Below are 13,817 nucleotides of genomic sequence, written 5' to 3'. Positions count from 1 at the left end.
GTGCAGTGGGTAAATGCCTGGTTGCTAACCAAAAGGTCAGCTGTTCAAATCTACCAGCTGCTCTTTGGAAACCCTATGGGGCAGTTCTACTCTGTCCTATAAGGTCGCTATGAGCCGAAAACAACGTGACGGCAACAGGCAACGTTAGTGTATAAAATTACACTTTTGGGTTTTTGTATATTTATTTCATATCCAGCAAACTTGCTGAACTCATTTTTTAGTTCTACTAGTTTTTTCAGTAGATTCTTTAGGATTTTCTTTATACAAAATCATGTCATCTGCAAATAAAGGTAGTTTTACTTACTCCTTTCTGATCTGGGTGGCATTTATTTCTTTTTCTTGCCTAACGGCCCTGACTAAAACCTTAATTTCAATGTTCAATGCAAGTGGAGGGAGTGGACATCTTTGTTTTGTTCGTAATTTTAGGGGACAAGTTTTCAGTCTTTCACCACTAAGTGTGATGTTAGCTGTGGGTTTTCACAGATGTCCTTTATCAGTTCCCTTCTATTCCTTGTTTGTTGAGTGTTTTTATCATGAAAATATTTTGTCAAATGCTTTTTATGCATCTACTGAGATGATCATATGGTTTCTTCCTTAATTCCTTTATGAGTTACATTGATTAATTTTTGTACGTTGCCAACCTTGCATTCCTGGGATAAACCCCACTTGTGCATAGTGTATAATCCTTTTTATATGTTGCTGGATTTGTTTTACCAGTATTCTTTTGAGGATGTTGTATCTATATTCATAAGGGATATTAGCCTGTTTGTTTGTGTGATGACTTTGGTATTGGTGTCAGGGTTATAGGTTTCATGGAATGAGGTGAGAATGTTCCGTCCTCTTAAATTGTTTGGAAGAATCTGTGAAGGATTGGTATTAATTCTTCTTTTTATGTTTGGTAAAATTTGCCAGTGAAGTTACCTGGGCCTGGGCTTTTCTTTGTGGGAAGTTTTAAAATTACTAATTCAATAACTTTACTTGTTATAGATCTATTCAGATTTTCTCTTTCTTCTCGGGTCAGTTTCAGTAGCTTATGTCTTTCTAAGAATGTGTCCATTTCATCTAGGTTATCTAATTTGTTGGCATAAAATTGTCCACAGAATTCCTTTATAATCCTTATTATTCCTGTGAAGTCACTGATAATGTCCCCTCTTTCATTCCTGACTTTAGTGATTTGAATCTTCTCTTTTCTCTTGGCCTGACTATCCTTTTTATAACTGCAACCTTTCTCCTAACTGGCACTCTAGAATTCCTTTATTTACTCCTGGAGTTCTTAATCATTTTCTACCATAGCATATAATTTGTTGAGCTTTTATGTTTATTAACTATATCCACTCATCAGTATATAAGCTCCATGAAGGCAGGCATTCTTGACTGTTCCGTTCTAGGCGTTTCCCAAGCACCTAGAAAATGTCTGGCACATAGTAAGTGTTCAACCAGACTTGTTGAACAAATTAGTGAGTCTACAGGAGATCAAAAGAAATTGTTGAACAGATTAAGCCTACTCAGACTATAAGCACTATCTCCAAAGGAAACCATAAAAAAGAGTGACCTCAAAGTGCTAGACACACACTGTCCAATATGGTAGCCACTGCCTGCCTACATGTAGCCAGGAGAACTTGAATGTGGCTAGCCCAAAATAAGATGTGCTATACGTATAAAATATACAACAGGTTTCAAAATCAGATTACAATAATAATAATATAAATAGCTCAATAATATTTTTTATATTGATTATATGTTGAAAAGGAGCCTACATGGTACAAACAGTTTATGATCAGCTATTAACCTAAAGTTTGGTGGTTCAAACTGACCCAGCAGCTCTGTGTGAAAAGGCCTGGCAATCTAGGTCCATAAAGATTACCCTATGGAACAGCTCTACTTTGTAACACATGGAGCCACATGAGTCAGGGACTAACTCGACAGCAGCCAGCAATATGCTGAAGTAATATTTTGGATAAAAACAAAAAAGTTTTTTTTGTTTGTTTGTTTACATATAGTTAAATAAAATATATTATTAAAGTTTAATTTCACCTGTTTCTTTTTAATTTTCTTTAAAGTGGCTACTAGAAAATTTTAAATGACACCTATGGTTTACATTAGTTGCTCACATTTTTTCTACTTGAGAGCGCTGCTCCAGACAACCTGGATAGGCTGGGGGTAAGGCCATTTGTGAGTGTTCAGAAAAACAAAGACAAACTCAAAATGCACCATTAGTTGAGGCTCTTAAAGAACCAAGGATGTGAAAGGAGTCTGGGCTTCAGGGGCAGAGTGACCTGTAGTGTTGACCTCTGTGGGTACTCACTACCACCACCTGGGAGCTTTTCACAAATACTGATGCCCCACCCACACAGCTTCTGATTCAATTCGTCTAGGGTGGGGCCTGAACACTGAGATCTGTGAAAGCTATCAGACTCTGAGATCTACTGCCCCAGGTACCTTCTCCTGCAGGTCCTGTTAACTAGACTCAAGGTCACACAAGCCCAGCGGAATCCAGGCATTTGACTTGGGAATCTCCATTCTGCTCCTCTCAGAAGCTCATGACCCTCCCCTAGTCTGTGCTTTAAAAATGCTATTGCTCTCCTCAAAAAGCTAAAAACAGAATTACCTTATGACCCAGCAATTCCATTTCTAGGTATATACCCAAAAGACTTGAAAGCAGAGACTCAAACAAAAACTTAGACACCAATGTTCACTGCAGCATTTACAATAGCCAAAAGGTGGAAACAACCTAAATGCCCATCAACAGACAAATGGATAAACAAAACGTGGTACATACATACAATAGAATACCACTTAGCCAGTAGGAGAAATGAAGTCTTAATATATGCTACAATATGGATGGAGCTTGAAGACATTATGCTGAGTGAAATAAGTCAAATCACAAAAGGACAAATATCGTATGACCTCACTTATATAAAAGAATAAGAAAAAGAAAATGCATAGAGACCAAAGTTTATTACTGGTTACCAGGGGCGAGATGAAGGGGAGAAGGGGAGTTATTGCTTATGGAGTACTGAGTTTTGGTATATGGTGATGGAAAAAGCGCATGAAGGGTAGGGTTGCACAACTGATTATTGGTAGTGCTGTCACTAAGATGTACACCTGTAAAAAGTTGAATTGGCAAAAGTTGTGTGATAGATATATTTACAACAGTGACAAAAAAAAGAAAAGAGGAGCTGCTGAGGCTGCATATGTACAACCAAACACCTCATGGGATTTGGTTTGGTCCCTTGGTTTGGAGGTTTAGGATTATGATTTGATGGGACATTCCAGTTAATTGGCCTAATAACATGTGTGGTGCTCCTGTTCTACCCCCTAGTTCGCTACATAATGCCCGGGGTCTTAAAAGCTTGCGAGTGGCCATCCAAGGAACAACAATTGGTCTGTATTCACCTGGAGCAATAGAGGAAGAAGTAGAGTCAGGAATAGGAGGAGAACATGAAATGTGTGGCTAAACTGCCTCCGTGGACAACTGCCTCCTTCGCCATGAGACCAGAAGAACTGGGTGATGCCTGGCTACCATTACCGAACATTCTGAGCAAAGATTCTATAGAAGAATCCTGATCAAAAGTGGGGAAAATGGAGAACAGAAATGAAAATTCTCTCGGACTCCAGTCTTTCTGGATCCATGGAAGCTGGATGAACCCCTGAAACTATTGCCCTGATAAAATCTTTAACCTTAAATCAAAAATATCCCCTGATGTCTTCTTAAAAGCAAACATTAGTTTAGCTTAACTAGTGAAAAATATCTGCCTTGAGCATTACACTCTTTTAAGAACTACTTATGTGGGACCGAACTGACAACAGCAACTTGAAAGATTAGGCAGGGACTTTAGAGAGCAGTGAGTTTGTTAACGGGGAAGGAACAACTCAGAAAAGGAGGGCGAGAGTGTTTGCACAACTCGAAGAATGTAATCAATGTCACTGAACGGTACATGTAGAAACTGGTGATTTGGTGTGTGTTTTGCTGTGTATATCCTCAACAACAACAAAATAAACTTTTTTTTTTTTAAATGCTATTGCTCTTTACCCACAAGTCCAAGCAAATGGTCTGGATAAAACCAATGAGCTTTGAGAATCTGGCTTTCCTCAATAGACAAGAATAGAAGCAAAGTGAAAAACTAAGAAACGGGCAGAACGTTGCAGACCTCTTGGAGTCAAGACCCATGGCAAACGTAGAAGTGACGGCAGCCCTGCTGCTGCACTTACCTAGGTGAGAAGCTCGCCACTTAGGCCGGGGCGGGGGGCTTCCCAGAGGGCAGGGGTCAGCAGTCTGCACACAGGCACCCAGCACCTCCTGCTCTGACTCACCCGCAAGGCTCTTGTCCTCTGCAGGGTGGTTGCACCAGCGTTCTTGGTTGTCAGAAAATAGGCTGACCCATGCAAGGATGTCACAGTCTGGCAAGGTCTGAGTGACCCAGCAGTAACTGAGCATACGGGGTGCCAGGCATGGTCCTCGGCACTTGGATTCGGGGCAGCAGAGAGGTAGAGGCTGCTCTTCAGTCCTTACTGAAACTGGCCACTAACAAGGATGTGCTTGGATTGCCCAGGCTGCTAACCAAAGGGTCAGCAGTTCGAATCCACCAGTCACTTCTTGGAAGCCCTATGGGGCAGTTCTACCCTGTCTGATAGGGTCATTATGAGTCGGAATTGACTCAACGGCAACAGGAATTGGATGTGCCGGACAAGGTGGAGGGCATTAAGGTCTTCGCAGTTCACTGTCATGGTGACAGCATCTCCTGCCTGGCCCATCTTCATCTGCTGCTCGTAAAGTAAGGAGTAAGGAGCAGTGTTAAGCAGTGTTGTTCCTCCTGTAAAACCAGCTTAAATCTGTGCCTAGCTGTTGCCAATCTGTTCTAGAATTCACCAAAAGCTCATAGCTGGCTTAACGAAGACTCAAAGCATCAGTTATTTTAGGATCACTATATTAGTGCAAAAATCACTACAGCCACCAAGCTTCAGCCCCGGGACAAGTCTGTGACTCTCTAACAAGGCAACAAAAGCCACCCACCAGCTAACACCAGCACTCCTACCAAAAAGGATGTTTTTATCTTAAGTAAACTTAGACATTGACATGAATAAAATATACACTTCTGTGTAATACGCCAATGTGATAATTTTGAAAAGCTAAATTGATACATAACGCATTCCGATGTTTCTACACTAACAAAGTCACTTGTATCGTACAAGATGTCTTAAAAACAATTAAATATGTGTCCATTCTTCCCAGATTCCATTGTCGGGGGGAGAGGGAAAGAATTAAATTTTTTGAAAATATATCTGAAATTTCCAGCAAGGGGGGGAAGGGGACAAAATGAATTTCCAAGGAGCAAGTGTTTTGCATGTTATTTCCATTTGGTTTTTTCTATTAAATTGCTTGTTGAAGTCTAGGGGGGTTGAATATGGGCTCTTTTAAAAACCAGTGGAGAAAAAATAAGGGAACCATCCCAGTTAGAATTTTTTTTTTTTAGCAGATGAAAAATCCAGACATTGCATCTCTGTCCCCTTGGCTAATGGGGGACTCTCAGGGGGCAGCAGGGAGGACCGAGGAGGAGTATGTTCTCGGGTTCTTTGGAGGGAGACCTGGGACTTCCTTGGGCCCTCACAGGGAAAGGTCCTTGGGCCCCACCAGCACCATTGAGTCTCACAGGCTGTTTTGGCCCTCCATCTGCTGGGCCCTCCCCCATGCCCCAGCCCCTCGGCTGCTCCACAGGGCAAAAGCTCTTCACCCCCGACAGTACTTGTGACCTCCTGGCAACTCTGGGCGCCTCCATTTCAAACATGAGGTCCCCGATCTTCCTGGGGACACGCTCTTGTGCTTGTCAGAGAAGGAGTCCCAGTTTTTGGTTTGGAACCTACAGCCGTCCGTGTACACATCTTTCTGCTACTAGGAGAACAGGCACTCAGCACTAAGAAAAGACACGACTGATGTGTGGGGACCAGCAGGAAGACGGCTGGGGAGTCAAACCACAAATCATATCTGTGGTGATTCCATCTGCGATTTTTAAATCACCTGCACATACCCCTACACAGACATCAGAATAAACAGCCCGGACACTGCTGAGGAGTGAGGCAACTTAAGTGTAAATGAGTCACATTTAACTGCACATATTCCTGATATTATTTGTTTGTTTTTTAACACAAAAACGTATGGCTCTTCTAATGTGTTTAGTTAATAAAATAAAAATTTGAAGCCTTGCTGGTCTCAGAGGGAGACAGAGTGTTGGTTATCATGGAGAGGTGATGAAGGAAATATAACATGGTAAGCAGCCAGCTGAGAAGTACAGTCTCCAGAAGCCTCAGGGTCAGAGTAGACCACAAGCTGGCCAGGAATCAGCCCGTGGAGCAAGAGTGTTTGTAAAGCACAGACTAGGGGAGGGTCATGAGCTTCTGGGAAGAGCAGAATGGGGATTCCAGAGGCAAATGCCTGGATTTCACCGGGCCTGTGTGACCTTGAGCAGTGACGGGTCTTCCCTGTGCCTCAGTGGCCTCTTCTGTAAAGAGGGAATGACCACAGCAGCTATGTCATTGACCAAGCACGTTCATATGATAAGCATCATTTAAGCGCTAGCTACCGCTACTGGCAAGGGAAGAGTACAGGTAGCAGGCACCTACATATATTCTTAGCTATCAGGAAAGTAGGTTATGGTATAAAAATACCATTAAATAGTAACTAAACCAGCAGCACCTTAATGTACGTAAACCTTGCCTGCAACTTAGACATTTTGAGACTTCTTTTTACACTACCCTACATTGCTGGATAAAAGCAGGAGGAACACTGCAGCCTCCCAGGATGTGCAGAGTGACCACCGTGTGCCTGGCACTGGGACAGAGGCGTGGTCTCTGTCTCTGTGGGCTGGCGTTTGGGCAGAGAACATTAACCAGAAATGGCTAGATGTGTAAACTGCCCAGCATGTCAGATGGTGCAAACCCCAAAACTAAACCAAATCCACTGCCATGTCAAGTTGATTCCAACTCATAGCGACCCTACAGGGCAGAGCAGAACTGCCCTATAGGGTTTCCAAGAAGAGTCTGGTGGATTTGAACTGCCGACCTTTTGGTTAGCAGCTGAGCTCTTAACCACTGTACCACCAGTGCCAGGGAAATGGGGAAACAGAAGGCAGACATAGGCAGGGGAGCAAGAGAGGGTGAGAAGGGGTGGGCAGGAGGGTTGAGCCAGGGGAAAGGGAGCAGCACCCGAAAAGGCCTGAGGCAGAAGTACCTGAGGGACTCCCAGGAGGGAGAAAGTAAATAAAGCCATTTCTCCTCCACTGATTCCTCTTCTCCCTGGCAACCTGGCTTTAGTGCTCAGAAGGCTGAGAAACTGATTTGCTTTGAATTTCCTAAGTTTATCTATTAACTACCTGGCCATCAGCAGAATGAGTCATCCAATGGTTGGTGAACTCCACCCCTTAGGACCCCCCGCCCCCACACACATACAACACTCCTGGACTAGGCTTGCTTTCTTCTTAGTTGGCGGATGAGGGGGGTGGCTCTCTGTAAAGTGGCTTGGTTCTGTGCAGATCTGCTAATTGTTGTGTCACTGAATGAAGTCAAAGACATATCAAGGTCAGTTCCAGGCTAGCTGAGGTCTGGGGAGCTGGGGATGGGAATGCCCTGACCAGGCGACCAGGGACCTGGTGGGGACTCAACAACATCAGCTTCCTCGCTGTCCGGCTAGTGGCAGGTTGCAGAACCTCCTTGAGCCTCAGTTCTCTGTCTGTTAAATGGGGGTATAAGGATCTTTCTGGACAACTGACAGCACTTTTTTTGTGTGCTTTTTTTTTTCTTTATTGTGCTTTAAGTGCGTCTTCCAAGAAGACTTTCACTTAAAGCACAATAAAAAAAAAAAAAAAGATGCCGTCAGTTGTCCAGAAAGATCCTCAGGGTCCAGAAAGACCCAGGCAGCAAGGAAGCTGGTGGTGTTGAGGAAGCTGGTGTTGTTGGAAGAAGTACAACCAGACTGCTCCTTAGAAGCAAGGATGGCGAGACTGCGTCTCACATACTTTGGACGTGTTGTCAGGAGGGATCAGTCCCTGGAGAAGAACATCATGCTTGGCAGAGTACAGGGTCAGTGGAAAAGAGGAAGACCCTCAATGAGGTGTATTGACACAGTGGCTGCAACAATGAGCTCAAGCATAACGACTGTAAGGATGGCGCAGGACCGGGCAGTGTTTCGTTCTGTTGTGCACAGGGTCACTATGAGTCGGAACCGACTCGATGGCACCTAACAATAAACAAGTAAAAGTCTACAGTTCGAGTAAGTTTTTCATACAAAAGTTTATACACACATTCTTATGTGACCCTAGTTGCTCTTCTATAATGTGACAGCACACTCCTCCTTTCCACCCCCGATTTCCCATGTCCATTCAACCAGCTCCTGTCCCCTTCTGCCTTTTCATCTCACCTCCAGACAGGAGGTGCCCACATAGTCTCCTGTATCTACTTGAACTAAGAACCACAGTCCTCACCAGTATCATTTTCTGTCTTACAGTCCAGTCTGCAAAGCTGGCTTCAGGAATGGTTTTAGTTCTGGTTTAACAGAGAATCCGGGGGCCATGACTTCTGGGGCTCCAACAGTCTCAGTCAGCCCATCAAGAACTGAGAGCATTTTTGAGAGAATAAATAAAACCACAAAATGTGGTGTATATATACCATGGAGTATTATCTAGCATGAAGGGAAATAAAATTCCGATACATGCTACAACATGGATGAACCTTGAAAACATTATACTGAGTGAAATAAGCCAGACACAAAAGGGAAATACTGCACGATCCCACTCATGTCAAATATCAGGGGCCCAGGCGGGGTGGCGGCGGGGGAAGAATAGAGGATGAGGAGTTAAAATACAAAGTAAAATAAAATAAAATCATGTTTAAAATGATGTACGGGATAGATGTTACCACACCATGAGCCATGATCCCTAGTGCCATCTTTCCCCAAAGGGTGGGCTGTAGTCCTGGGAGCGCTTCTCCTGACCACAATCCTTTACCTGAGGTCCCTGGGGTGGCCGTGATCCCCTGAAATGATAAACAAAACCTTTGGCCGCTGTCTTCTTTTAGAGAGATCATCCATATTTTAAAGGAGACCGTGACTCCGCAAAAGAGGGAAACTCAGGACCCTAAATACGAAATGAAAGACCTCTTTGTACTCAATAAACTGTCAAAAATTTAAAACCTGTCAATGTCGAGTGCCAGTGGGCACCAGGGAAAGACCTCCTCGAACCCCGCTGGCGGAAGCGGGTGGGACAGAGCCGCAGACTGAGTGCAAACCTGACAGAAGCATCCATACCCGCGCTCCAGGAAAGACACACGGGACACCTGTCACAGCATAGTTTATAAGAGAAAGGGCTGGGAACAACCTAGATTTCCATCATGTAGGGGCCAGATGAGTAAAACACAACAGATTCAACTACGATTGCTACCAGGTGGCTAAGGATCAAAATATGCCAACATTCAGAGAGATCAATAACACTATGTTAAGTGAAAAAAACAAGTCTCAGTGTTTTCTTTTATGTAAAATCAAAAGAAAAAAAACACCAAAGAATCCTATACATTAGTTTTGGGTACTCATGTTGTTGTTAGGTGCCATTGAGTCGGCTCACCTGAAACCTGTCCACCACGGGTGATCCTGCTGGTATTTGAACGCTGGTGACACAGCTCCCAGCATCACTGCAACACGCAAGCCCCCACGGTATGACAAACTGACAGACGTGTGGGGGATGGGTACTTACATATGCATGCAAATGTACCAAAAAGTGCCTGGGAGGATAAATACCAAGTGCATAGCAGCAGTTGGAAGAGAATGGTTACATTAGATTATCTGCAATACTTCTTAGAACTTAGAAAAGGGTCTTAAGGTTAAAATGACAAAACATAACAGTTTTCAATTCTGGGAGGAAGAGACACAGGTGTTCATTTTATTACTCCTGGTATTTTTCTGTATTTTAAATATCTATCCAACATAAGGAACCTTTGTGGCACAACAGTTAAGCATTCGGCTGCTGACCAAAAAGTTCAAATCCACCAGCTGCTCCTTGGAAATCCTATGGGGCAGTTTTACTCTGTCCTGTAGGGTCGCTACGAATCAGAACCGACTCGACCGCACTGGGTTTTTTTTTTTTAATCCAACATAAGAAAGTTGAAATCCCAGGGCTGGCCAGACAAGTGGCCGAGTTTTACTCTTGCATGGTCTCCACCTGCCCTCACCGGCTCCCTGCCCTGGCACCCTCAGGGGTCCACCAGTCATGCCGGTGCCAGCAGTTGTGCCCACTGGGCAAGGTAGGACCAGTCCTGCCAGAGGCTGAGCCAGGCTGCATCTGTGCAGAGCCAGACACAGGGGGCCCCTCTTGGCAAGCCTGGCCTGGCTGCCCAGGCTACCCGGCTGGAAGATTCTGAGCAAAGACAGAAGTCAGGGCAGCGAGGTTGGGGAGATGGCCTGTAGCCCAGCTCCCAGAGCAGGGAGCTCAATGTCGCCTGACTGGGTGCCAGGGGCTGCAGCTTTAAATAAACTTGGCCTGGGAAGTAACACCAACTGTGCACTGAGAGGCTCTGTCAACAACTGGCCACCCTGGCCACTGTGGGCCCTCACCCCTGGCTGCAGACCCCTGCCCCAGGGCCTGACCTTTCCTCCTGGCTCCCTGTTGCAGTCTGACCTCTGCCTGTGCCTCCTCTCCCCACCTCAGGTACACCCCCGCCTCCCCCGGGGCTGTGGGCCACAATCCTCAGCCCCTTCACTGGGCCTGGCACATAATAGGGCTGAGCTGAAGCCCTAGGAGGGTCAGCCCCACACAGTGGCACTGCTTTCCCCTCTGTCCTCACTCCTTCCCTCTCCCTGACGTGCCCACGCTTAAACATCTCTGCTATCCTGGTGCCCCGGCACAGGGCTGGCCACGCTCAGCCCCCCTTGCTGCTGCTCCTTTCCTCCTGTACCAAGTTCTGGGTAAAGGAGCCTGACAGCTTCAGCCCTCACCTCCAGGGGTCCCACCAAGGGTCTGTCACCTGTCTCAAACTCCCCAAGGTGGCCCCAAGACCTCCGTTCCCCAGTGGGTGGCAGCTAACTGTGACAACCTGTGGCTTCTGGAAATAGGGGCTTGAAGAGGCTGGCTGCCTGATGCTGCTGCTGAACCCAGGGCAGTTCACCCAAAACCAAGAAGGGCTAGCACCCAAGTGGGCTGAAGGAACAGGTGGGTGTGTGGGGCAGGCATCCAGGGTGCCTCTGGAAAGACCAAGGATGCCTGCGCGGTCTTGGGCGCAGCAGGTAAAACTACTAAAGAGGTGCCCCAGAGGGGAGCGGCCTTCCTCTCACTGTCGCTATCATCCTCCTCAGAGAATCAGGAACTTTAGCAGCCCCTCAGGAGCCCCTGATAGCCTGCCCCCACAGTGGCCCAGACATGTTATTGGAGGACAAAAGGGATGGCTTCTCCTATATACAAACTCACCTGAGTGCCTCAGCCAGAGAGCGGAGAGCGGTGGGAGTGAGGCCCAGCCCACCCTCCACCTGAGGACCCCAGTCCAACCCCACACCTCCTTCCTCTCAGGCCTTCAGCCCCAGCAGCTTCTGGAAGCTTCCCCAAAGGCCTATTCCCAGACCCTGCAGGAGGTGGGTGCCCTGGATGGCTCCCAGAGAGCACTCAGTAGGGCTTCGGAGGCCAGGACTCCTCCTTCACTTGGGCCGCTCTTCTCCAGGCCCACCCAGTCTGCAGCAGCAGACCCAGCTGCCCCACACCAGGCCAGCCTTGACCTCACCCACCAGTGCCACCCAGCGGTGCCTACTCCAGGCAGTACAGTGCTCCTTGCCTCCCAAGGCCTGACCCCAAATCCTCTCCAGTGTGTGCAGGGGAGCATGTGCGGTAAACACGCCCCCACACTCCTCAGGCTCCCAGCACTCCACAATTATCAATGATCTGGGCCCTCACCCACCACAAGGTAACACTGCACATTTTTTTTTTTCCCAAAAAGGAAAATAAGGATCTGCTGCTGGATTTGTAAGAAGAAACCTTGCCAACACTCCCACCATGCAGAAGGAGTAAGGGGAGGCAGCTCTGGCAAGGTCAGCCTGGGGAATTGACGGACCTCTTAAGCCACACCACCCTGAGGGAGGCCAAGTCCAGCCACCTTGGTCAGGAGAGGAACCCCAGGCCAAGAGGAGGTCCTTGGGGGGGCTTCCCCTTGTGCTCCTCCACAAGTCTTCCTGCCGTTCCATCTCTAACCTCCGTGGCAAAGCCTGTCTGGGGACCCCAACCCGAGGGCTTCACCCATATTGCCAATGCTGGTAGGCAGAATTCAGGAGCCACAGCACCTTCTGCCAGGTGACCAAGCCTTTCAGAGCCCTTCCCCATGACCCCCTCTGTACATACAAATAACTCTCCAAACACCGGCCTCCCGCCTACCTCGATGGCCCTGAAAATCAGGAGCCCAGCCAGACTGCTTGCATCTGTCCTCAACCCCACCCCTTCCCCAGTGACCTGATCCAGACTCCCGACCTCAGCCCCCAGCTCCAGATGCCTCTTTCCAGAAGGATCTGGGGAAAAATTCTCCAGAACCCAGATTCCCCTGGGGACCCATGGCAGAAGCTGCTCCCACGCCGGCCACGTCTACCTGTCGCCTCCAGGCCCAGCCCTGCCCAGAGCCCGCGGGCACCTACAGCGCTGGATGGGGACACGAGGAGGAGGCAGCGGGAGGCGCGGATGTGAGGGGGTTCGCCACCACCCCCGCTGGCGGCCGCGCCGCCGCGGGAGGGTGAGAGACCGCGGGTCCCAGCGCCTGCACCGATAGGCTACGGCCACCAGCTCGCCAGGATGGTCCTCGGGGCCACGGGAGCCCTCTGCGGGGCTCCAGGTTCCAAGGCCGCCCCCGTCCAGCCCTTCTCTCTGACCTCCCTGCCGCCAAATGCGTCACGTCTGCCGGGCGCTCGGAGACACCTGCTGCCGCCCCCGCCGCACCGCGCTCGGAGCCCGGAGTCCGGAGCCGGGGCCGCGCCGCCGCGCCAGGCAGGGCCAAGCAGGGCCGGGCGCGGCGGGGACCGGCCGGGCCCCGGGGTCAGCGCCGCGTGGAGTCGTGCGCTCCGGGCCCGACTACAGTACCCCCGGAGTCCGCCGGCCAAAGGCTGCCCGGGCTCTCCTAGCTCCCAGCTTCGGCTCCCGGCAGGAGCGCCGCCGCTTCCCGGGGCCCCGCGCCCGCGCCCGCGCCCGCGGCGGCTCTTACTTGCCAATATCCTCGTAGAGCTGGTACTCGTCGGTGAAGCGGGTGCAGGTCACCGTGGTGGCCATGGCGGCGGCGGACTGGCTCGGCGTGCGCTCAGGCTGCGCTCGGGCGGCGGCGACTCCAGCTCCCACTCCGCTCGCGGGCACAGCGGCGGCGGCACGGGCGCGGGCGCGACGACACCTCGGTTCGTGGCGCCGGGCGGGGGCCGGGCGGGGGCCGGGCGGGGGCTGCGCCGGGCGGGCGGCGGGCGCGCGCCAGATCTGCTGGCTCGTTCCTCGCTAGGAGCGCGCCTTACACCTACGCGGGAGGCGCCGCCGCCCCCCGCACACGCGCGCGCTCCCTGGGCCGCGCACAGGCCCCGCGGGCTAACTGAGTCCGCGCCTCCGAGCCTTCGCGTCCGGACCGGCGACCCCCGCACACCCCTAGGGACTGCGCACAATGAACCCGGCCTTCTCTCCACCTGAGGGCCCACTTCGCTCTGGACTGCAGTAGGGGACCTGGCCACTTAAGAGACCGACTGGAGGCACGTGCGCCACTGACCACAGGAAGAAAATGCTACCAGACCCCTGCCTCACACTCTCCACCACTCAACGCCTCACACAGTCCAG

General features: G+C 49.3%; 1 protein-coding gene across 6 annotated transcripts in view; it reads right to left on the bottom strand.

Moving 5' to 3' along the window:
• CAMK2B (calcium/calmodulin dependent protein kinase II beta) overlaps positions 1 to 13,415 on the bottom strand; it is a 140,202-nt gene extending 126,787 nt beyond the window's left edge. For all 6 annotated transcript variants that reach the window (XM_049893574.1, XM_049893575.1, XM_049893576.1 and 3 more), the window contains exon 1: positions 13,210 to 13,415. In XM_049893574.1, the coding sequence (XP_049749531.1) occupies positions 13,210 to 13,274 (65 nt within the window). In that variant the 5' untranslated portion in view covers positions 13,275 to 13,415. The remainder of the gene's footprint in view (positions 1 to 13,209) is intronic.
• Between the last annotated feature and the right edge of the window lie 402 nt (positions 13,416 to 13,817).

Source organism: Elephas maximus, chromosome 8, assembly GCF_024166365.1.
Source record: "Elephas maximus indicus isolate mEleMax1 chromosome 8, mEleMax1 primary haplotype, whole genome shotgun sequence".
In the NCBI taxonomy this organism is placed as follows: domain Eukaryota; kingdom Metazoa; phylum Chordata; class Mammalia; order Proboscidea; family Elephantidae; genus Elephas; species Elephas maximus.
This window is presented reverse-complemented; position numbering and strand designations above follow the sequence as displayed.